At 39.1% G+C, this 25,614-nt stretch overlaps 3 protein-coding genes across 3 annotated transcripts; all 3 read right to left on the minus strand.

Annotated features, from left to right (window-relative positions):
- Window positions 1-9,382: 9,382 nt before the first annotated feature.
- On the minus strand, window positions 9,383-14,948 carry LOC131986461 (UDP-glucuronosyltransferase 2C1-like). Its single transcript, XM_059351435.1, has 4 exons — window positions 14,849-14,948; window positions 14,245-14,546; window positions 13,451-14,164; window positions 9,383-11,875 (listed from the first exon to the last, which is right to left on the minus strand). The coding sequence occupies exons 1-4, from the start codon at window positions 14,916-14,918 to the stop codon at window positions 11,291-11,293; spliced, it is 1,671 nt and encodes a 556-aa protein (XP_059207418.1). The 5' UTR covers window positions 14,919-14,948; the 3' UTR covers window positions 9,383-11,290.
- Window positions 14,949-15,879: 931 nt separating this feature from the next.
- Window positions 15,880-19,640, minus strand: LOC131986475 (UDP-glucuronosyltransferase 2C1-like). Its single transcript, XM_059351451.1, has 4 exons — window positions 19,502-19,640; window positions 18,898-19,199; window positions 18,091-18,804; window positions 15,880-16,504 (listed from the first exon to the last, which is right to left on the minus strand). Exons 1-4 carry the CDS (start codon window positions 19,569-19,571, stop codon window positions 15,920-15,922), a joined length of 1,671 nt encoding a protein of 556 aa, XP_059207434.1. The 5' UTR covers window positions 19,572-19,640; the 3' UTR covers window positions 15,880-15,919.
- A 1,052-nt stretch (window positions 19,641-20,692) lies between these two features.
- LOC131986462 (UDP-glucuronosyltransferase 2C1-like) lies at window positions 20,693-24,454 on the minus strand. The gene is made up of 4 exons (XM_059351436.1): window positions 24,302-24,454; window positions 23,895-24,196; window positions 21,372-22,085; window positions 20,693-21,279 (listed from the first exon to the last, which is right to left on the minus strand). The coding sequence occupies exons 1-4, from the start codon at window positions 24,303-24,305 to the stop codon at window positions 20,695-20,697; spliced, it is 1,605 nt and encodes a 534-aa protein (XP_059207419.1). The 5' UTR covers window positions 24,306-24,454; the 3' UTR covers window positions 20,693-20,694.
- Between the last annotated feature and the right edge of the window lie 1,160 nt (window positions 24,455-25,614).

Consider the following 25,614-nt stretch of genomic DNA (forward strand, 5'->3'; position numbering starts at 1 on the left):
TATGCAGATGTAAATGGGTAAATTCATGCTTAGAATAATAATAAAACAACACATCCTTGTACTTCTATATGCTTACTTCCCAAAAAGGTCCTCAAAACGTGCTCTGGTCCTCACTATGTAGGAACTACAAGAAAACACACAAGCACGAATGCACATTCTTGTATCTTTGTGAGGACAAGCCTTAACCCTCAAACAAGCCTTTGAAGAAGTGAGGAGTGGTTGAAATGTCCTCACTTTCCACTTTTCCCTGTTGGTTAAAATTGTTTACTGGTCCTCACTATGTATGAAGTATGAGACAAAACACACCATCCTTGTACTTCTATCTTTGGGAGGACCCTTATACCCTTATACATTTTTGCAACACAATGGAGGTATGTGAGTTTGGAAGTGTTGCGTCTGACTTGAAAAGGGAAAACTGGACTGCTTGCACAATACTTTAAAGACATGCAGCTATTTCATTTCCACATATAAGTCTGTTTATGTCTGCTTGAGTATGTTGGACCATTTCAAATGAGTTTTGTTCAAATAAAACAGAGTAATTTACATTTATCGGTTTGGCTTCGTTCACCATGTCATTAAAATGTGATTTACACTCAAGAAACAATTGCATCAATTCTTCCATTTTATTTCTCCATTCAGTTTTAATTACAACTCATTCACTCTTTTCTTTCCCAAAGCACTGTTTGAGGTTTACAGCCCCCTCGAAACTACCATTACAGCAACATGCCACACAAACCCACACTTACTCCCCTTTGGGGTCAAAAGGTGTCTGTTAAAAGTTTAAGATTTCCTCCCTGGCAGAGAGCAGCTGTCAGCTTGAATACATGCTGGTTACAAGGGGTTGAAATGATGATATGTTACAGTGGAAGGAACATATATAAAATGTCTAACGAAACTCTTAAAGTCACTGATTACTTAACCCAAAATTGAGTTTGTGTGTAATAAACTGGTGGCAAACTACAACATCGACTCTGCAGGAAGCAAATTAGCAGTTACAACAAAGCAGACTCACTCTCTAACCAACCTGGGACAAAAATACACTTTATTCTAGAAGAAAAATGTGCCATATAGCATTGAAAACTGGTGTATTTAAACAGCCAGTAAAGTATACTCCTAGTCAATGTGTCAGTTGTAAACAACTTGAAATATTAAACTGTATCATATCAGTTAAACTGAAACTCCATCTGAGCTCAATCAAGTTGTATTGAATCATCAGCTTTTAATCACAGGTTACCAGCTTGTTACAATTTATATGAAATGTGTTGATCAAAAATAAAAAATAACGCTTACTGACCATTATGGGTTATTTATGTTTTAATCTATGCAATGAAGCATCATGTTTGTTGACTTATGCAGATGTAAATGGGTAAATTCATGCTTAGAATAATAATAAAACAACATATCCTTGTACTTCTATATGCTTACTTCCCAAAAAGGTCCTCAAAACATGTTCTGGTCCTCACTATGTAGGAACTACAAGAAAACACGCAAGCTCACCGACAGATGTAAAAGAAAACTTCATCAAACACTTGCTTTCTGTGCTAGAAAGTGGATTCTTTTAAATTGGATAATGGATAAAGCTCCTTCTAAGGCTCAATGGCAGAGGGTGATACTTGAATATGTTGCTCTGGACTATCTGACATGTAGACTGCACAGCAGGGATGATGTTTTTCGTAAAACATGGGAACCCTTTTTGTCATATATTGGTTTGAATATCTCTACCATTCTTGCAAGAGGGTTGGTATCGTAGCTGAGAATGCTCTGCCTTGTTACCGTTTAATTGATATGGTTTTGTTTCTGGTTCCCTTTCTTTGATCATGTGAATGTATCATGCATGGCAGTGAACACTTGGTTTGTTTTACTTGCTTATCCTATTTGTGTAGGATGACTCCTGAATCTCTCGCCAAATGTATGTTTTTTGTTTTTGTCATGTATGTGTTCCTGTTTTGTCTTTTGAAAATTTAATAAACACATATTAAACAAAAAAAAAGAAAACACACAAGCACAAATGCACATTGTACTACTATCGTTGTGAGGACAAGCCTTTGAAGAAGTGAGGAGTGGTTGAAATGTCCTCACTTTCCACTTTTCCCTGTTGGTTAAAATTGTTTACTGGTCCTCACTATGTATGAAGTATGAGACAAAACACACCATCCTTGTACTAACTCCAACCCTTAGCCTAACTCTAAACTAAACCTAATGGTAGCCTTAAACTTAAAACCAAGTCTTAATCCTCAAACAGGCCTCTGGTTAAAATCATGTTATGGTCCTCACTATGTAGGAAGTACCAGAAACACAAGAACAATCACACAATACACATTCTTGTACTACTATCTTTGCAAGGACTCTTAAAACCAAGTCTTAACCCTCAAACAGCCTTTGAAGAAGTGAGGACTGGTTGAGATGTCCTCACCTTCCAAGTATGTCCTCACTCTGTTGGTTAAAATCATGTTCTGGTTCTCACTATGTACATACACACACAGTCTTCTCTTCTAGTTTTGTGAGGACATCTAATGACAAAATGCATTCTCTAGCTCCTTACCCTAACCTTTACCATATCAGCTTCACGCCTAAAAGCTTAACCTGTTTTAATGTTGTTGTTTTTTATCAGATTCACTTTATTTCGTGTAATATGTGTTTCTTTTCTTACCTGGTTTAATTTCCACAATATCTGTGCATGTTTACTGAATATCGTAGAGCTTTTGAGTTTTGTTTGCTTTTAACCCTCTATGGTACGGTGTTGCCCTCAGGCAACATACCCATTTTTGGCCTGTCAAATTTCTACAATGCATGTTTTTGAGTGATGTGATACTTTAAAAAAGAGGGAAGGGTATTATATAGGGAACCAATAGCAATGCTTTAATTTGTCACATGACCTCCAGGAAATACTTTTGCAGACTTTTCCAAAGGAAACAGCTTTGCCATTTTTTGCACCACAAAATAATCACTCAAAACTTAAACATTTTTTGGCCCTTTTCCTTCTGGAAAAAATATATTCCTATTGATAGATGAGTAAACCTTCATTTTTGATAGTTTCATCCACTTCGACTGTTGAAGACATTCATTTCAATGGGTCGTTGGTTCAATGGTACAATGTTTCCTACAGGCAACATTCAGACAAGAAACCGGTTAAAAAAGTTCCTTTTATAATGTTTTTAAATTTAAAATGATATGTATTGTACCCTGTTGAAGCTACTGAATCTTGTACACATGTTTATTAATAAATAATGATGAAATTTATTTTATAAACTCTCTTTTTCACTTGTGCACCGTTATGGTACAATGTTGCCTGCAGGCGACAGACCCCAAAAACTTCCCAAAAAATAATTATAAAATGTATTCAGATTATGTTTATTGAGTCTATTTTAAGACAAAAAAAACACTCCAAACCTTTTTTTCCTAACTGGCATCATAATGCATACCATAGAGGGTTAAAAACTTGAAACTATCCTATCATAACACTAACTTAAAACCAAGTCGTAACCCTTAACAGGCCTTTGAAGAAGTGACTAAAGTCACTAAAATGTCCTCACTTTCCAAGAACGTCCTCATTCTGTTGGCTAAAATCACGTTACAGTCCTCACAATGTAGGAAGTGTTAGAAAACACACATATCTTCTTTTGAATTTTATACTGAATGTGTTTCCAGAACTCATAAATCACCTCACTTTACCTTCTTACCCACTGGAACATTATCACGGCTTCGCCTCCCTCATCAGTAAGCTCAAGAGTCTCAAGCCCTGAATTACTAAATGATAAGTGAAATGTAATTTAGCTTGTAGAGGGATTTACCAGGACAACCTCACTCATCTTATGAATCAGAAACACATGAGCGCACGCTTTATCAAAGAGAGCTTTCATTTCCAGCCACTGATTGCTTCAAGGCATCTGTTTTTGGAGTGTTCAGCAGAGGGAAATGGTTTTAATACGCTCTGTTTTGTGAAATTATACGACTTTCCATAGTCATTTTTGGTTTATCTTCTTGCTGGCTTTGATTTTAGCTCAAAAGATGATGTCATTCCTATGGATTGATATAAATACAAAGAATAACAAGCGGGACAAAATCGATCTCGGAGTTTTCCACAGAAACGGATTGCCCGTGGCGTCCTGGTTGCGATGCATGTGTTCTTGATATTGAGATTTACTTTGCTGTTTCTCAGACGGTGGGCATCTCAAAGAAAACATTGCATTGTGTTTTGTAACTGAAAACAGATTAGTTTTATCTGAGATTTTCCAAAGTCTTTCTTAGCATTACAGTCTACTGAAAAGGTGATGAGCTACAGACAGATTTACCTTCTGCTCTGACAGAGATGTCAGCTGTGACGTCTCGCTTATAGTTTTACACAGTGGCGGTTCTACAGAGGGGCCAATAAAATGATCAATTTATAACGATGAACAATGGAACAATTCTCACCTTTTTTTGTTCAAACAATATGTCATTTTACACAAAAGGAACCCAGAATGTTACATTGTATAATAGTTTAACTCTATGGAGTCTTAAAGGGATATTTTGTCCATTTTTGAATCCTTTTCATGTCTTTACGTGCCTTTGTAAGTCATTTTTTTTGGTAATTTTTTTGTCTGTTGTGTCTGTTTTAGTGATCTTTGTGTCTTTTTTGTAATTTTGTGTCTTTTTTTGTGTCTTTTTTGTAACTTTGTGTCTTTTTTTGTAATTTTGTGTCTTTTTTTGTAATTTTGTGGGGTTTTTTGTAATTAATGTCATTTGCGTGTCTTTTTTGTGTCTGCTTATTTTTCATTTTTATGTCTTATTTATCATTTTTATGTCTTCTGTGGGGTTTTTTTTTGTTGTTATTCTGTCTTCTCTTTTTATGTCTTTTTTAGTTATTTTGTGTCTTTTTTTTGTCATTTTTATGTCTTCTGTGGGTTTTTTTTGGTTATTCTGTCTTTTCATTTTGTATCTTTTTTTGGTCATTTTGTGTCTTTTTTTGGTCATTTTGTGTCTTTTTCAAGACATTCAAACATTTTGAATGCTTATATATCATATTTGCCATTTTTTTCATGTGCTAATGTGCCCCTCTGATTAAACACTGGCCCCTCTTTGGCCCCCACAGTAAAATTGGCCTAGAACCGCCACTGGTTTTACAATTTGGGATTTGGACTTTGTTAGTTTTGTCCCATCTGAATTGGTTATAACCAAGAAATCTTTGTTAAATTGAGATGGATGGCAATCATGTTAAGGATCATGATCATGACAAGTGTCTGTGTGCAGTGAGTCAATGGTTTCATTCTTCATTATCAAAAAATATTTATGGGCATTTTACAACTGGATCCTAATCATCACAATTCATTTTAAAAGAGTAAAGTTGCTGCATTATGCAAAAGGCCTAAATAACATACCTTTACGTGTGAGTTTTCATCTTAACTGTCTTCAGTATTGTTTGGTTTTGGTCATCTCTCTCCCTCTGCAGCTGTTATAAAAGTATGTGGTTTACCAACTTTTCACAGAAATTAAAACAACAAAAAAGACATGATGCTTCTGGTTAAAAATGCCAACAATCAGAGTGCAGAGATAAAAATCTTGTTTGTTAACAATATTACATTTTACTGCATAGTTGATCAACTACAGTAAGATTTACCTTCTAGTCTGGCGGAGATGTCAGCTGTGATGTATAGTGTAAAGTTTTAGAAGTTGGATTTTGACTTTGTTAGTTTTGTCCCATCTGAATTGGATTTAACTAAGAAATCTTTGTTTCATTGAGATGGACGGCAATAACATCTGAGTCTCAAGCGTCTTAAGTAGCTGCATTCCTACAATAAATCAAACAAAAAAAAGGACCCAAATGAGAAACTTTACATGTGAGTTTTCATCTTAATGCAGACAACCTTTACTGAAGAATATATATAATATATCAATCCCATAATTCATCTTGCAGCAGTTAGTACTATAACATTACTGGAGTTTAGCAACTTTTCACAGAAATTAAAAACCTCACTGTGCACGACATAAAACAACAAACTGTTCTTGGTAAAAACAGAGCAAATTAAATTCAAATTTCTTCCAACTCTCGAGAGATAAAAATAGATCATAACAGCAGAACATACCAAAAGCTGTGGAAAAAATTAAGCTATGCTTAACAAAAAAAAATTGGTAAAAAGCTTCCATCATTGAGGAAGACTGTGGTGAAATAGATCCATCAGTCTCTCACGGAACAATTTAAGCTGCGGGTGATTGTTTAGTCTGTGGTTGTTTCGGTTGAAGGAAACCAATTTTTTTACTTTACATCTCCGCATGAGATGGAGTATGTGTCCTGAAAACCTAATGATGATTTCTTGGATTAGCTGTGAGACATCTTCAACATAAACAGCCACACTTTAGCTGTGAAAGTGCCATATGACCACACATACCCATAAACAAGCAACATGGAACATATGGAATTAGTCATTTTCTGCCCTGGATCCTACAGCAAATATACACTAATGTACAAGTGCAGTCGCTTCGTTCCAGTTACATCAGGCTTTTGTTAGGCCGCCGAAAAAAACTGATTACACCATCCAGCTTGCTGCAATTGAAGGCTTTCCCCCTGTATGATTTAAAGAAGAGCTGCAGAGTCAGCTGCAGGAGAATGAAACCCTCGGGACTATTTCTTCCATGACAAATTCCTTCAGCTTGTGGGTTTGTTGGCTTTGGAACATTTTACCTTTGCACATCAGGCAGGCCTCCTCACTGTCCGCTTTTAAAAGGAATCTTAAAACCAAACAAAATATTTTTTTTGGATTGATAAAAAACTATATGGCCTATCGAAACGTGGATTAATACACCGATACACAAGACTTGTGTCTACTGTTTAAAGTTTAAATGGAGTCTCTAGGTGAAATTATGCCGGAGAAGTAGACGTTTAAATATCTCCAATTATTGTTCTTTTTCGCTCATTTTTTTTTCGGCCATTCCATTCATTTCAATGCAAAATTTTGGGCAGTTTTTCGTGAAAATTTGTATTCTGCAGAGAGAAGAAATAGCACACCGATCCCGATCAAACCGCACATTTTGATATATAATTTGTCCTGCAACACTTCAAGTTGTAGGACTAGTAACCTTTGCACATCAGACAGGCCTCCTCACTGTCCGCTTTTAAAAGGAATCTTAAAACCCATTTTATTCACTGGCTTTTAACTCAACATGAGACTTTGTTCTGTTTTTATTTGTTCTTTGTGGTTTTTTTAAAATTAAGCTTAATTTTAAAGTTAAGACTAATTTTAAAATTGAGATTCATTTTAAAACCCACTTTTATTTATTGGTTTTTACCCAGCATGAGACTCGCTTTGTTTTAGTTGTTTTTGCTTGTTTTGTTGTTTTGTTTTTATTGTTGCTCTGTCCTGCCATGTACAGCACTTTGTATCAGCTAACGCTGTCTTAAAGGGCTCTATAAATAAAGTTGATTTGATTTGTTGATGGAGGAAACACTGTTTTTAGGCATATCTCCCATACAGCAAGAATGAAAAGGAAAAAAAGCTTTCCATACTTGTGATAACATTTAGCTTGAGCTGATTAAAGAATTCATATTCTGTTGAGAGATGTTTAAACACTTGCCGTTAACACGTGCTATTAGAGATGACATGCCTTATGAGAATAAAATTATAGCCAAGAATCACTTTGCGTACAATGGTGTTTAACTTGCCCTGGAGGGCACGGAGCAGACGTTACAGGAAACTTCTCCCCATCAGCTTATATCGTTTGTGTTCCTTATTTTTCCAGGTGTTTCCTTTATTTCGGTATTTGATTCTCTCCACAGCAAACAGCAGACCGTAACCTGTTACACAGTAGGTTTGACAGACTTTCTTAATCATCTGCTGTCAAATAATTCACATAAAGTCTTTCCAAAAATGATTAACAGTTAAATGTAAACAATCCAAACAGCATTAAAGCAGAAAGCTACTCAGCCATGCCTCCAGCAGCATACCATGTCATATATCTTACGTAGCAGCTTAAGTCTGAATAAATAAAAGTTGCCATTATGGTATCACAGGGGTTATTTTTGTTACAGTCTGCACAAGCCATTTTCATTTTTCAGCAGGGCTCTGGACAGGATAATGACCATGTGGAAACCCAGGGACGTCTGACTCATGCAGCACTGAGGGGTCTCTGCAGCCCCACACAGGGCAGATGAGAGAAAGGCTTGAAATCAGGCAGCACTCAGATTGTTGGAGCACATGGACAAACAAATGAATGAATGAGGGGAAGTTTCTCACCTGCACTGTAAAAAATGTTTGTATAAATTACAGTAAAACACTGTCAAATCGCATCAGAAATAGGGCGGAAAATTTAAAATTGTGCATTGCCGTAGTAGACACTTTTCAAAGAATAATACAAAACTTTTACTTTTACTGTCATAAACTGTAGGAAACACACAGTTTTGCTGTAAAAATATAAATTTTCTTTTAAAGTTAATGGATAAATACCATGATGTCACAATGACACAATTACCCTAAAAATAATGTGATTATTCAGTCTAAATAATAGTTCTTGCTGATATTTACATTTAAATTTACAGTAGAAAACCCACTCACTGTATTTTTTACGGGGAAGTTCTGGCAACCACAGCTGCCGGTAATTTACCGTAAATTTAACAAATTATTTTTTACAGTGTGCAGTTTGTTTATTCAGCATCACCCCGTTTCTGAGTCTCAGTTTAGAGCTGCAGGTTTTAGTTTTGCTCTCCATCTTGAGAAAATTAGTTTATTCAGGATTAATGATTACATTTAACATATTGATATCCAGGAGCTACAGAAGAGAGCGCACCTTTTAGCAAAATATGTAGATTTTTTAAAAATAAATGTTCTGTGTGATAGTGATATCTATATCTACAAATGTGTATTTGGTTGTGATAATAATTATCATAATAAAATAATACATTTTTTTTAAATAATTGAAATGCTTCTAATAAACTAACAAAAAATGACAATACGATACTGTATACCAAATCTCGACACATCTCCTTACAGTAGGCTTACAGTAGGGATTTTATATAATGATTGTAACAAAAAAATCTTTGGTTGAAAAATAACAATCAAACAACAAAACAATTGTTAATTAGCCCCAGAACCAAATCTGTTTGTTCGTGGGAGTGAGTAAAGTACAATACAGGCCAAAAGTTTGGACACACCTTCTCATTCAATGCGTTTTTCTTTATTTTCATGACTATTGACATTGTAAATTCTCACTGAAGGCATCAAAACTATGAATGAACACATGTGGAATTATGTACTTAACAAAAAAAGTGTGAAATAACTGAAAACATGTCTTGTATTTTAGATTCCTCAAAGTAACCACCCTTTGCTTACTAGAATATAAGACATGTTTTCAGTTATTTCACACTTTTTTTGTTCAGTACATAATTCCACATGTGTTCATTAATAGTTTTGATGAATCTACAATGTCAATAGTCATGAAAATAAAGGAAAAACATTGAATGAGAAGGTGTGTCCAAACTTTTGGCCTGTACTGTACATCAGGTAAAAGCTGACATGTGGGAATACTAAAAAGAGACACGTTGGAAACAAACCACTTTACAGGTCACACTGGACACATATAATAATATAATATATATATAATCTAATAATATAGTGCTAATAATCCCTCATTACCCAGCTCACTACAGGAGGTGCTTCTGTAATTGTCTGTTGAACTAACATGAAGTTTTGTTTCCAACCTGCTTGTGTTTCTTGACCCATCAGACTTACAGGTACATCTCCAAAAAAAAAAAAGAAAATAATGAAAAAGTTAAATTTTTTCCCCCCAATAATTTCAGAAAGTGAAACTCATAAATTATATAGATTCATTACACGTAGAGTGAAATATTTCAAGCCTGTTTTTCTTGTAATTTTGATGCTTCTGGCTTAGAGATAATGAAAACACAAAACTCAGTGTGTCAGTAATTCATGATTCAAAAGGAGCCCAACTAAGTATTGATGTATAGAAATAAAGATACTTTTCAGAAGCCTGACAATTGTGTTTATAATATCCCTTTTTTAATTGATCTTATGTAATATTTTAATTTTCTGAGACTGAGTTTTGTGTTTTCATTATCTCTAAGCCAGTTTTAGTGCAGGGAATGCTGAACCTAAAGAGTGGAGAACAACCTTTGCAATCTGAAAAGAGCAAAAAGAGCACAGTCGCTTTACTGCTTCCAAAGGCCAGAGAGTGAGTAAACTCTGGCAATGACAAGTGGAAAAGATGTGTAACTTCAACAAACATTAAGCTGTGATTTTTATTAATCAATCGACACTGCACATTGGTCCAATCCCATAGCCTAAAGCAAAAACTAATACCAACCATTCAAGACTCACCAAAACTGTCAGCCTACGCTATGACTCGTGTTACTTGAAGCAACAATGTATCTGGCTTGAAGTTTTTCATTATTTGTTGGAAAGATCATAGAGCAAAAAAATGGATGAACGGATATTATGAGATGGGAAATAATGTATACAAAGGCCAGATAAAGTGCCTGACATGGACACATGAATTGAGTCAGGTAAGTTTAAGCTCAGTCAATATCATTTTTGTTGAACAAACACATTCCTTTGTTGTTGTTTTTTCCATTTTCAGATTGAGAGAGCAGGCAAAGACTTGCCAAATGACTCTCCCATGATCAGACAGTTATAAATGATATGTGGGTATATTACAAAATTAAATAATTTCTTTTCAACAAAGTAATGTGGCTATATTTCTTTAACTATTATATATTTTTTAATTTGGATGAATCAACTGAGTGATTGTCATTTTGCTTCGTAAATAATAAATAGATACAAATGAGATACCTTCAGATGTATTCTTGTCTAAACACAAAGTTTTAGATAACTCACTGTAGCGTAATGTATTTCTAAACCACTTGATTTGAATGTTAACAGACGATTAAATAGGTTTTTGGCATCCCAGAAGTTTGCGCAAGTAGGAGCCTACTCCACCTGCTGGAAGGCCAGCATGTTGTTATCAGCACATTGAATTGGCAGCTATATTAACGTGTGCTGTTTAACACCCTCTATGGGTAAAAAAGACAACAAAATTCTCTAAGGGCGAATTTGTCAAACAACCCCAGGACTTTTACTATCTTTTGAAACCCCTAACCAGGAAGTTTTTGCCCTCACAAGAGGATTTGTAATGTAATTGTCAGGAAACTGTGGCCTTGAGTGGGCTGAAAACAACCTTCTCAACCTGCTAGCATGTGCAGGAGGCCCCTACTCACCAATTCGTATGGGCTGAGTACAGCTAATAACGCCTCATTCAACTGTCTGATAACATTGGAAACTGGTGTTCCTAACTAATTTCACCATCATCAGTGTTGTTTGGTTTTGGTGGTCCTTCTCCCTCTGCAGCACAGGTACCTGAAAACGGCCAAAGTAGACAGCAGCAGTCCAGTCGCTGCAGTAATCAATAGTAACACTACATCCAAACTGTAGTATGAGTACCAGGGCATCTTATAGGCTTCTGTGCGCAGATGAGAAGCCCCTTTATGGCGAATCACATATTCGACCCAGAAGACGGCCTGATCCATGGGCGCCATCGGCTGATCTCTGTGCAAACGTGACAGTCTTTGCATGTTCTGTCTGTAGCGGTCGTCACGGAGCACTTCATGAATACCTTGCTCAAAACTGCGGGCATTAAGATCGGCTAGCTGAATGATCTTTCCGCTCCCTCTCTCCTGCAGACGTAAAAGGTTATCATACTGGTCAAAGAACAACGGTATGCCGAGCACAGGGACCCCATGGTAAATGGCCTCCTGGACTCCGTTGGTTCCTCCATGAGCCACAAAGACTCTGGTCTGCGGATGGCCCAGGAGGTCCTTCTGTGGCATCCAGTCCACGATCAGGGTGTTGTTGCCCAAAGTAGAGGGACGCTCCCCTTTGTGCCTCCATATCACCTGTTCAAAAAGGAAATAATTATGAATTTACTGTGTTGTTACACCAGCAGATATGCAACATATGAATTAGTTGCATATGTTGCATATCTGCAGGTGTAGCTACTAGTCCTACAACTTGAAGAGTTGCAGGACAAACTAGAAAATTTCCTCTGGGGAAATTTTCTAGTTTTCTGAAAGGGCCACGGGGGCTACTGCCGGTGTGTGTACACTATGATGAGATTCTTCAGAGATTTCAAACTATGCCTTTTAACCTCATACGCGTGCGTGCGTGTTTGAAGCATGTGTATGCATGTGTGAGGAGTGTGCGCGCTTACGTGCATGTGTGTGTGTGTATCTGTTACTGTAATCACATCAAAGATCAAAGGCAATCAGATCAAAGCAATCAACAGAATTAACTGACACCTGTCCGGCTCAGTGACAGCAGAGGTGGACAGACTGAAATTTCTGGTCTCGAACAGAAAGCATTTTTGGCAAAACCATAATACCTATCACTGATCCGACTTCACTTTGAGCATCCTGAGTTCTTCCTGAACGTCTACATATGTTTTTTTTTCCAGAAAAATGAAAAAATAGCTTTGTTAGACCGATCTAAAAAAACTGTTCCATCTCCCTTTTTCAGAAATCTTCCTGCGTTTTTAATATGGGACCCAATGAGGCTGTTGGTGGTGTTGGTGGTGCATCTGTGCCTCCTACGCCCAAACTATAACTCTGACAGCTTTACCAGAGGATTGTGAGGGAGAAGACTAATTTTCCTACGTTTCTATGTATAAATTATTTCTGTAGAGTGGAATTTGCGGCCTGGAGCGCAGTTTTCAAATTTATTTTTTGACAATTTATTCTCTCCCTCTACACTCTAGCGATGATGTCACACACTGTGACACGAACATTCCGTGCAGTACACACCCATTATAATCTCAGAATTTCTCCAAAAATGATCATGGTCATTGAACAGGGATTGATAAAAAACTATATGACCTATCAAAACATGGATTAATACACCGATACACAAGACTTGTGTCTACTGTTTGAAGTTAAAATGGAGTCACTAGGTGAAATTATGCCGGAAAAAGTAGACGTTTAAATATCTCCAATTATTGTTCTTTTTCGCTCATTTTTTTTTCGGCCGTTCCATTCATTTCAATGCAAAATTTGGGGCAGTTTTTTGCGAAAATTTGTATTCTGTAGAGAGAAGAAATAGCACACCGATCCCGTTTTGATATATAATTTGTCCTGCTACTCTTCAAGTTGTAGGACTAGTAGCGGGACGAAATTGCGTTCTGAAGAGGAAGAAGAAAAAATCCACAGTATAACAGTAGTGCAGCACTGGTCCCTACAGATATTGCTGTATGGGACCAGAGCTCGGTGCGATTGCCCCGTGGCCCTAATTATCCATTTTATATCAAGATCTCTTTCCAAGATCATAAACACAACATTTTCCTTTTTTCATAGGAAAAGGAAACCACAAAGGTACCGTGAGGAGATATTTGCTTAATCTGGCCCAAAGTGTATTGGATAAGAAACATAGATTTAATGATATGATATAATAGTGAATCAGTGACACTGAGCATGTGTTACCTTCTGAGGCATCTTGGCAAAGACGCTGGCGACTTCATCTGCGAGCTCTCTGGGCAAAGCATTGACTAAGGTTCCCAGAGTCATGATGATGACTCCATGCTCCCCAGCACTCTGAACAAAGTCCTCCAGGTCTGCTGGCAGAGGTTCGGCAGGTTTGCACTGAAATCCTCCGATGTAGACGACGTTTGGCATTGTTGGCCGGGGGAATTCAAACACAAAATCTGACCTGAACAGCCAAATGTCTGCTTCCTGCAGAAGCGAGATGATGTCACATCCACCCTCGATGTATTTCTCACAGACAGCGTCATAGGTCGGCCCCACCACGACTTCCTGCTGGAACACTAAAATGCTGTAGAAAAAAATGTTCTTGACCCTCTGGATGAAAGTCATTTTGTCTGTTAAGCCTGATCCAAACACCGGGATATAAGACAGTGGTGAGGGGGCCATCACCAAGTGGCCCTCTCCGCTGGTGACCCAGCGAACATTGAGCACCAGGGGCAGTTTGAGATACTTGGCTAGTAAGACCCCTGATCCTATAGCTGGGTCAGTGAGAACAAGGTCATATTGGGCATCCATTAATCTTTTGACAAGATTTTCATCATCAAAGATTCTAGCAACAGCATCAATCCACATTGAATGAATCTCAGAAATCAAAGAGAGGAAGTCCTTGGTGAGTTTGAAGAAAGTAAGTGCTGAAGCCCCCTCTCTCTGCGCCTAGAAAAAAGGTGGTGAAAAAAGTGATCATCTTAACACTTAAATATATATGAACCCATATATAATCCCTTTGGACATACCCTGATGTTCTCCTGTAGGTACACACCAAAAAGGTCCTGAAAACTCTGAAACACTTCAATGGTTATGGATGTGTAGATAGGAGACTGTTCTGGGATGTACCAGCTGTCAGAGAGCCTGATAACAGTGATGCTGTGTCCCCTGGCATGAAGTTCTTCCAGCAGGATCTTCATATTGATCCAGTGGCTGCCATCCACAGGAAACGCCAGAATGTTCCCTCCATTGCAAGGTGGTGGTGTGAAGGAAATCAGACAAACACTGAGGAATACAAACATTCCACACAAACGATGCAACGGCATGGTTCCTAAAATGTAAGACATATAATAAATAAGAGACCTCTTCAGTTTAGGATAAGTGTGCTGAACAAGTTTATGGATTTTTGTCAGCTAAAAACAAGGCAAAGATACAGTTTGTGCTGCTAAAACAAATGCACATCTAAAGTTTTTTAATTAAAAAAAATGGAAAACAAATACTCCACACAAACGATGCGAAAGCACAGTTCCTAAAATGTAAGACATAATAAGATAAGAGACTGATTCAGTTGCAACTAGGAGATATTACATTTTTAGCATGATTCTAAGGATAAAGTCCCTGAAATTCACTTACCCATGCTCACTAGTGGCAACAGTATTGCTTCTTGGCTGCACACAGACAGTCCATCAACAGGATTCTTCATATCTTTGAGTTCAAACTCCAGTGTCAGAGATGATCAGTTCTTGATGGTAAATGAGTTACCCAGTGTGGCATGTGTCATTGACATTTTATTACATCTTTTAGCAATGTTGTTAAAACAGCTGGTAGTGTCCTGTACAGTGTAGTTATGTGAATCAGAAGAACCCTGTGACCTCTTTCATAAGAGAATTAGAGTGGGTTGTGCAATTTAAACTCTCATGACTTTCATGCTAAGTGCAAATAAATACCTGGAGAAAATATGTCAATTGAGTCAGAGAAGTGAAACCTCAGTCAATTTCACTTCTGTTGAACATACACACATTCCTCTGTTAGCTTTTTTTTTCCATTTTCAGATTAAAAGAGCAGGTATAAACTGATCAGAAAATCACAAATTATTCAAGGGTATTTTACAAATGAAACAGTAACCCGTACAAATACACTTGACAATTCATTTTAAAAGAGCAACAGGGCTACGTTTCTGTTTTTTAACTATATTTATTTTTTATCAAATAAAACAGACAATGAAATAGTTGTTATGAGTGGTTATCATCCCATAAGTAGGGGTCTGCTCCACCTGCTGTAAGGCCAGCAGGTTGTTATCAGGCCACTGAATTGGCAGCTATATTTAACATGTGTTGTTTAACATGCCCTCTATTGGCCGTAGTTCAGGTAAACCATGCCAAGGCACAAGTGAAGTTATTGAGTGTGAAAATGAGGGGGGAAGCAAGGACACAGACTATGAAAGACAAAAATTATCTCCTAGGCGGAATTTGTCAAAAAAACAACAACACAGGACTAACACTCAGAAGACCGGGGTTTGTGTCCCATGTCCAAAAAAGTAGATGCTATTATTTGAAGTTGTAAGTTCATGTCCATGCCTAACGTTTTATAGTGACAAACGTAATTTTACTTTTTATCAATCTTTTTCTGATGAACCCCTGATAACAAACCATTCAAATACCTGATAACATTCAAAACAGGTTTTCTAAACAAATTTCACCATCATCAGTGTTGTTTCGTTTTGGTGGTCCTTCTCCCTCTGCAGCACAGGAACCTGAAAACGGCCAAAGTAGACAGCAGCAGTCCAGTAGCTGCAGTAATCAATAGTAACACTACATCCAAACTGTAGTATGAGTACCAGGGCATCTTATAGGCTTCTGTGCGCAGATGAGAAGCCCCTTTATGGCGAATCACATATTCAACCCAGAAGACGGCCTGATCCATGGGCGCCATCGGCTGATCTCTGTGCAAACGTGACAGTCTTTGCATGTTCTGTCTGTAGCTGTCGTCACGGAGCACTTCATGAATACCTTGCTCAAAACTGCGGGCATTAAGATCGGCTAGCTGAATGATCTTTCCGCTCCCTCTCTCCTGCAGACGTAAAAGGTTATCATACTGGTCAAAGAACAACGGTATGCCGAGCACAGGGACCCCATGGTAAATGGCCTCCTGGACTCCGTTGGTTCCTCCATGAGCCACAAAGACTCTGGTCTGCGGATGGCCCAGGAGGTCCTTCTGTGGCATCCAGTCCACGATCAGGGTGTTATTGCCCAAAGTAGAGGGATGCTCCCCTTTGTGCCTCCAAATCACCTGTTCAAAAAGGAAATAATTATGAATTTACTGTGTTGTTACACCAGCAGATATGCAACATATGAATTAGTTGCATATGTTGCATATCTGCAGGTGTAGCTACTAGTCCTACAACTTGAAGAGTTGCAGGACAAACTAGAAAATTTCCTCTGGGGAAATTTTCTAGTTTTCTGAAAGGGCCACGGGGGCTACTGCCGGTGTGTGTACACTATGATGAGATTCTTCAGAAATTTCAAACTATGCCTTTTAACCTCATACGCGTGCGTGCGTGTTTGAAGCATGTGTATGCATGTGTGAGGAGTGTGCGCGCTTACGTGCATGTGTGTGTGTGTATCTGTAACTGTAATCACATCAAAGATCAAAGGCAATCAGATCAAAGCAATCAACAGAATTAACTGACACCTGTCCGGCTCAGTGACAGCAGAGGTGGACAGACTGAAATTTCTGGTCTCGAACAGAAAGCATTGTTGGCAAAACCATAATACCTATCATTGATCCGACTTCACTTTGAGCATCCTGAGTTCTTCCTGAACGTCTACATATGTTTTTTTTCCAGAAAAATGAAAAAATAGCTTTGTTAGAGCGATCTAAAAAAACTGTTCCATCTCCCTTTTTCAGAAATCTTCCTGCGTTTTTAATATGGGAGCCAATGAGGCTGTTGGTGGTGTTGGTGGATCATCTGTGCGTCCTACGCCCAAACTATAACTCTGACAGCTTTACCAGAGGATTGTGAGTGAGAAAACAAATTTTCCTATGCTTCTATGTATAAATTATTTCTGTTGAGTGGAATTTGCGGCCTGGAGCGCAGTTTTAAAATTAATTTTTTGACAATTTATTCTCTCCCTCTACACTCTAGCGATGATGTCACACACTGTGACACGAACATTCAGTGCAATACACACCCATTATAATCTCAGAATTACTCCAAAAATGATCATGGTCATTGAACAGGGATTGATAATAAACTATATGACCTATCGAAACATGTATTAATACACCGATACACAAGACTTGTGTCTACTGTTTAAAGTTTAAATGGAGTCTCTAGGTGAAATTATGCCGGAGAAGTAGACGTTTAAAAATCTCCAATTATTGTTCTTTTTCGCTCATTTTTTTTTCGGCCATTCCATTCATTTCAATGCAAAATTTTGGGCAGTTTTTCGTGAAAATTTGTATTCTGTAGAGAGAAGAAATAGCACACCGATCCCGATCAAACCGCACGTTTTTATATATAATTTGTCCTGCAACTCTTCAAGTTGTAGGACTAGTAGCGGGACGAAATTGCGTCCGGAAGAGGAAGAAGAAGAAATCCACAGTATAACAGTAGTGCAGCACTGGTCCCTACAGCTATTGCTGTATGGGACCAGTGCTCGGTGCGATTGCCCCGTGGCCCTAATTATCCATTTTATATCAAGATGTCTTTCCAAGATCATTAACACAACATTTTTCTTTTTTCATAGGAAAAGGAAACCGCAAAGGTACCGTGAGGAGATATTTGCTTAATCTGGCCCAAAGTGTATTGGATAAGAAACATAGATTTAATGATATGATATAATAGTGAATCAGTGACACTGAGCATGTGTTACCTTCTGAGGCATCTTGGCAAAGACGCTGGCGACTTCATCTGCGAGCTCTCTGGGCAAAGCATTGACTAAGGTTCCCAGAGTCATGATGATGACTCCATGCTCCCCAGCACTCTGAACAAAGTCCTCCAGGTCTGCTGGCAGAGGTTCGGCAGGTTTGCACTGAAATCCTCCGATGTAGACGACGTTTGGCATTGTTGGCCGGGGGAATTCAAACACAAAATCTGACCTGAACAGCCAAATGTCTGCTTCCTGCAGAAGCGAGATGATGTCACATCCACCCTCGATGTATTTCTCACAGACAGCGTCATAGGTCGGCCCCACCACGACTTCCTGCTGGAACACTAAAATGCTGTAGAAAAAAATGTTCTTGACCCTCTGGATGAAAGTCATTTTGTCTGTTAAGCCTGATCCAAACACTGGGATATAAGACAGTGGTGAGGGGGCCATCACCAAGTGGCCCTCTCCGCTGGTGACCCAGCGAACATTGAGCACCAGGGGCAGTTTGAGATACTTGGCTAGTAAGACCCCTGATCCTATAGCTGGGTCAGTGAGAACAAGGTCATATTGGGCATCCATTAATCTTTTGACAAGATTTTCATCATCAAAGATTCTAGCAACAGCATCAATCCACATTGAATGAATCTCAGAAATCAAAGAGAGGAAGTCCTTGGTGAGTTTGAAGAAAGTAAGTGCTGAAGCCCCCTCTCTCTGCGCCTAGAAAAAAGGTGGTGAAAAAAGTGATCATCTTAACACTTAAATGACAAAAAGACCCACATAAGAACCCATATATAATCCCTTTGGACATACCCTGATGTTCTCCTGTAGGTACACACCAAAAAGGTCCTGAAAACTCTGAAACACTTCAATGGTTATGGATGTGTAGATAGGAGACTGTTCTGGGATGTACCAGCTGTCAGAGAGCCTGATAACAGTGATGCTGTGACCCCTGGCATGAAGTTCTTCCAGCAGGATCTTCATGTTGATCCAGTGGCTGCCGTCCACAGGAAACGCCAGAATGTTCCCTCCATTGCAAGGTGGTGGTGTGAAGGAAATCAGACAAACACTGAGGAATACAAACATTCCACACAAACGATGCAACGGCATGGTTCCTAAAATGTAAGACATATAATAAATAAGAGACCTCTTCAGTTTAGGATAAGTGTGCTGAACAAGTTTATGGATTTTTGTCAGCTAAAAACAAGGCAAAGATACAGTTTGTGCTGCTAAAACAAATGCACATCTAAAGTTTTTTAATCTAAAAAAATGGAAAACAAATACTCCACACAAACGATGCAAAAGCACAGTTCCTAAAATGTAAGACATAATAAGATAAGAGACTGATTCAGTTGCAACTAGGAGATATTACATTTTTAGCATGATTCTAAGGATAAAGTCCCTGAAATTCACTTACCCATGCTCACGAGTGGCAACAGTATTGCTTCTTGGCTGCACACAGACAGTCCATCAACAGGATTCTTCATATATTTGAGTTCAAACTCCAGTGTCAGAGATGATCAGTTCTTGATGGTAAATGAGTTACCCAGTGTGGCATGTGTCACATTAACTTATGGTGCTATACCACAAATATTCTGCAAATAACAAGCAAAACCATTAATTTCTCCTTTACCGTGTCATTGACATTTTATTACATCTTTTAGTTATGTTGTTAAAACAGCTGGTAGTGTCCTGTACAGTGTAGTTATGTGAATCAGAAGAACCCTGTGACCTCTTTCATAAGAGAATTAGAGTGGGTTGTGCAATTTAAACTCTCATGACTTTCATGCTAAGTGCAAATAAATACCTGGAGAAAATACATATGACTTTATTGGAGTTAATGATCTAAAATGTTTTAGCTGGTATGGATATGTCAATTGAGTCATAGAAGTGAAACCTCAGTCAATATCACTTCTGTTGAACATACACACATTCCTCTGTTAGCTTTTTTTTCCATTTTCAGATTAAAAGAGTATAAACTGATCAGAAAATCACAAATTATTCAAGGGTATTTTACAAATGAAACAGTAACCCGTACAAATACACTTGACAATTCATTTTAAAAGAGCAACAGGGCTACGTTTCTGTTTTTAACTATATTTATTTTTTATCAAATAAAACAGACAATGAAATAGTTGTTATGAGTGGTAATCATCCCATAAGTAGGGGCCTGCTCCACCTGCTGTAAGGCCAGCAGGTTGTTATCAGGCCACTGAATTGGCAGCTATATTTAACATGTGTTGTTTAACACGCCCTCTATTGGCCATAGTTCAGGTAAACCATGCCAAGGCACATGTGAAGTTATTGAGTGTGAAAATGAGGGGGGAAGCAAGGACACAGAGTATGAAAGACAAAAAATATCTCCTAGGCAGAATTTGCCAAAAAAACAACAACACAGGACTTACACTCAGAAGACCAGGGTTTGTGTCCCATGTCCAAAAAAGTAGATGCTATTATTTGAAGTTGTAAGTTAATGTCCATGCCTAACGTTTTATAGTGATAAACGTAGTTTTACTTTTTATCAATCTTTTTCTGATGAACCCCTGATAACAAACCATTCAAATATCTGATAACATTCAAAACGGGTGTTCTAAACAAATTTCACCATCATCAGTGTTGTTTGGTTTTGGTGGTCCTTCTCCCTCTGCAGCACAGGAACCTGAAAACGGCCAAAGTAGACAGCAGCAGTCCAGTAGCTGCAGTAATCAATAGTAACACTACATCCAAACTGTGGTATGAGTACCAGGGCATCTTATAGGCTTCTGTGCGCAGATGAGAAGCCCCTTTATGGCGAATCACATATTCAACCCAGAAGACGGCCTGATCCATGGGCGCCATCGGCTGATCTCTGTGCAAACGTGACAGTCTTTGCATGTTCTGTCTGTAGCGGTCGTCACGGAGCACTTCATGAATACTTTGCTCAAAACTGCGGGCATTAAGATCGGCTAGCTGAATGATCTTTCCGCTCCCTCTCTCCTGCAGACGTAAAAGGTTATCATACTGGTCAAAGAACAACGGTATGCCGAGCACAGGGACCCCGTGGTAAATGGCCTCCTGCACTCCATTGGTTCCTCCATGAGCCACAAAGACTCTGGTCTGCGGATGGCCCAGGAGGTCCTTCTGTGGCATCCAGTCCACGATCAGGGTGTTGTTGCCCAAAGTAGAGGGACGCTCCCCTTTGTGCCTCCATATCACCTGTTCAAAAATCAAATAATTATGAATTTGATGTATCTGTACACCAGCAGTTCCCAAAGTCCACATTTACTGATTAGTGACACTGAGCATACCTTCTGAGGCATCTTGGCAAAGACGCCGGCGACTTCATCTGCGAGCTCTCTGGGCAAAGCATTGACTAAGGTTCCCAGAGTCATGATGATGACTCCATGCTCCCCAGCACTCTGAACAAAGTCCTCCAGGTCTGCTGGCAGAGGTTCGGCAGGTTTGCACTGGAATCCTCCAATGTAGACGACGTTTGGCATTGTTGGCCGGGGGAATTCAAACACAAAATCTGACCTGAACAGCCAAATGTCTGCTTCCTGCAGAAGTGAGATGATGTCACATCCACCCTCGATGTATTTCTCACAGACAGCGTCATAGCTCGGCCCCACCAGAAATTTCTGCTGGAACACTAAAATGCCATAGAAAAAGATGTTCTTGACCCTCTGGATGAAAGTCATTTTGTCTGTTAAGCCCGATCCTGGTACTGGGATATAAGACAGTGGTGAGGGGGCCATCACCAAGTGGCCCTCTCCACTGGTGACCCAGCGAACATTGAGCACCAGGGGCAGTTTGAGATACTTGGCTAGTAAGACCCCTGATCCTATAGCTGGGTCAGTGAGAACAAGATCATACTGGGCATCCATTAATCTTTTGACAAGATTTTCATCATCAAAGGTTCTAGCAACTGCGTTAGTCCACAATGAATGAGCATCAGAAATCATAGAGAGGAAGTCCTTGGTGAGTTTGAAGAAAGTAAGTGCTGAAGCCCCCTCTCTCTGCGCCTGTAAATGAAAGATTTCGGGGGGGAAAAGGGGGCAAAAGTGATCATTTTAACACTTGAAGGGATAGTTCAGATTTTTGTAAAAATTGGGTTGTATGAGTACCGACAGTCAATGTATTACCAGCTCAGTGACAACGCTCACTTCGGTGCTTGTTGTAAACAGACAGAGATCGCTAAGTGAACACCTCCTGCAGCAGCAGCACATACACACTGTACTGCTACAGAGCTAACTGTTAGCCTGTTAGCACATACACACTGTACTGCTACATAGCTAACTGCCGCTAACGATCATTTGATTACGCGTTAATTCGCGAGATTCGCTGATAGACTGCTCTCTGTTGGAAGAGCATTTAATTGTTCTGCCTCTCACTTCACGCCGCTCACTTAGAGTACCAATCAGGTGAAATTGGATAATCTTCCACGGCACGCCTGATGATTTCTTACGGCACACTTGTGTGCCGCGGAACAGCGGTTGGGAATCACTGCTTTAGGGAGTTAGGAGAGAGAGGTGGAAAGATTGCAGCACCTGGCAACATGCGGTAAGAAGCAAAAAATATTTCTCTGCATGACTGAAATATCATGAAGCCAGGTTAATAACTTTATTTTGTTAGCTTGCTAACTTTTTGAACACAGTGTAGTTTGCTTGCTACATCATCAATGTATCGTGTAAAGACGGCATCTTGGTTATAAACAGTAACAGGTGTGCATGCAGCTAGCGGGCAAGAGCAGGAAGAGAGGGAAGTTTCTGCTGCCTCCACTATGTTTAGCACGTCTGAACTTTTAATGAAGTTTAACAGTTATGAACTTTAACTTAATTACTTAATTGGTTGAAGTTCATTGACTGGCACAGCAACATGCTAGGCTAGGCTAGCTGTTGTTACCAGTTTAACATTCTAGTGCCTCGTCATAATTTCATGTTGGTCAGTTCTGTTAGTGTTTGAAGCTGATTAGCTGTTGTCTGTGCTAGCTTGATCAGTTGTTGATAGATCTGGAGGTGATAAACAGACGAGCAGCCGGACGTGAAGGTTATGATATTAGTGTGACAGTGTTAAATGTGCTGGCAGGACATTTCTGTCTCTTCAGGGTAATTTGCCCACCCAAAGGAATCTTTCTCGATATGTAAACATTTGTGTCTTGAGCATTAGTAGAACATCATTTTAAAGTCAGCATGGAGTTTCCACTGTACTTTTACAGTACTATGTGTATTATCTTGCTTTGTTGTGCTGCATGTTATTGCATTTATATTAAAAAGTGAAAGTTATCCATTCTGACTTCCTGTGTTTTGACACTCTAGGATGAGGGCCATCTTATGTAGTCTACATGTTCAAGAGAGCACTAAGATAGTTGGTGAGTTATCAGTTGTGGTGGGCCGGTCGGGGCAAAAATGCTAGGGCCAATTTTTTGTCCTAGTCCAGCCCTGCGTAGGAACATGGAATATCTACGGTTGAGAAAAAGTAGTGCCAAACAAAAATTGGTTGACTGTGGTAGTGTGCTGCCCGCTGCTCTTAAGCATGGTGTGTTCACTGGATGATTTATATGCAGACGTTGACTTTTCCCTATTGTGGGACTAATATGGGAATCTTAAATCTTCGAATACATTTTGTGACAGGCCCTGTCTGCAGTCTGTTTCCTGCCTGGAGTGCGCATCTGGTTTTCCAAACTGGGAATATGCAGACCATCATTTATTACACAGAATGCACTGACTGTGGGTAAGTACATCATACAACCTAATTTTAAAAAATCCCAAATTATCTCTTTAAATGACTAAAAGACCCACCTAAGGCCCCATATATAATCTGTTAGGACATACCTTCATGTTCTCCTGTAGGTAGACCTCAAAAAAGTCCTCTAAACCTTCAGACACTTCAATGGTGATGGATGTGTAGATAGGAGACTGTTCTGGGATGTACCAGCTGTTGGAGGCCCTCATCACAGTGATGCTGTGACCCCTGGCATGAAGTTCTTCCAGCAGGATCTTCATATTGATCCAGTGGCTGCCGTCCACAGGAAACACCAGAATGTTCCCTCCATTGCAAGGTGGTGGTGTGAAGGAAATCAGACAAACACTGAGGAATACAAACATTCCACACAAACGATGCAACGGCATGGTTCCTAAAATGTAAGACATAATAAGATAAGAGACCTCTTCAGTTTCAACTCAGAGATATTACAAATATAGCATGATTCTACATGATAAAGACCCTGAAATTCACTTACCCATGCTCACGAGTGGCAACAGGATCGCTTCTTCTCCTTATCAAAGAGATTCCTTATATATTTGCGTTCAAACTCCAGTGTAGGAGATGATTGGTCCGGTCCTCGTAGGTAAATGAGTTACTGATTGTGGTGTGTGTCACATGAAGTTATGGTGACAACACAAATTTTCTGCACACAACAAACAAAGTCATTAATTTCTTCTTTGTCGTGTCATCATTGTATTTTTTCTTTTATCTACTAATGTTCTTAAACTGCTCATAGTGTCCAGTACAGTGTAGTTTTGTGAATGATTTTTTCTCACTCATGCACGCTTGCATCATAAAAACCTGTGACCTGTTTCATAAGAGTATTAGAGTGGGTTGTGTAATTTGAACCCACGTGACTTTCATTCAAAGTGCAAATAAATACCTGGAGAAGATAAATATGGTTTTACAGCAGTTAATGTATGAGCTATAATGTTTTTTAGCAGTAGGTTGTGCAGTTTTTTGGCATAGATGTTTGTACAGCAGAATTTGTGCCAAATGTAGCTACCAGGTGAATGTAGGTTGCAGGTCTCACAAGTGAACTCAGTTGACCTAAAGTGCACTCTACTATCAGTAGTTAATGAGTTCATTCATTGTCCTTAACTGGTTATCAGCACTGGAGCTGATCCCAGCTGGCACTGGGCGAGAGGTGAACGCTGACACTGGGTGCTATCCAATAACTATGGCGTCTACTACCAGCTGTCAGCAGTAAACTGAAAAGGCACCCACGTGGAGGGCTGGAAAATGACCAATCATAAGAGGCCCGGGGTCAGCCTTGGCCCCGCCCCCAATGTGTCAAAAGTCCTCGCTCCGCGTGAGCAGAGCTCCACCGCGAGCGACCCAATGTGTCAAAAGTCCCCGCTAATATCAAGTGTAAAAAAAATATTTTCTGTCACTGCATGGGCTGAGTTAAACCCACTAAGGCCTAAAGCGCCTGGAAAAAAATGCATGGAAAACCTATGGGCGATTTTCAAATGACCCCCTAAAACCTGAAGTTTTTCTGGAAATTCAAAACCTACTAAATAATAGATTTTTCAGCCTCTGTAGCAGATAAAAATGAAATTCAAAAAGTATTTGAGAGCTTAAAGGTCGACAGCAATAAAATCATCGGTGCTGTTTTCATCACTTACTGCTGAGCTCCTCCGCTATAGTCGTCTTCCACCATGATTTCAAAGTTCATGAAAAGTCCAATGTTGCATTGCGACACTCGCGCATGTATTCTGATCATGATTCTGATGCATTTCATTGTCCAAGAGACCGAAAATAGGTGGAAAAAAATACAAACACTAC

The sequence above is a fragment of the Centropristis striata genome, chromosome 15 (genome assembly GCF_030273125.1).
Source record: "Centropristis striata isolate RG_2023a ecotype Rhode Island chromosome 15, C.striata_1.0, whole genome shotgun sequence".
Classification (NCBI taxonomy): domain Eukaryota; kingdom Metazoa; phylum Chordata; class Actinopteri; order Perciformes; family Serranidae; genus Centropristis; species Centropristis striata.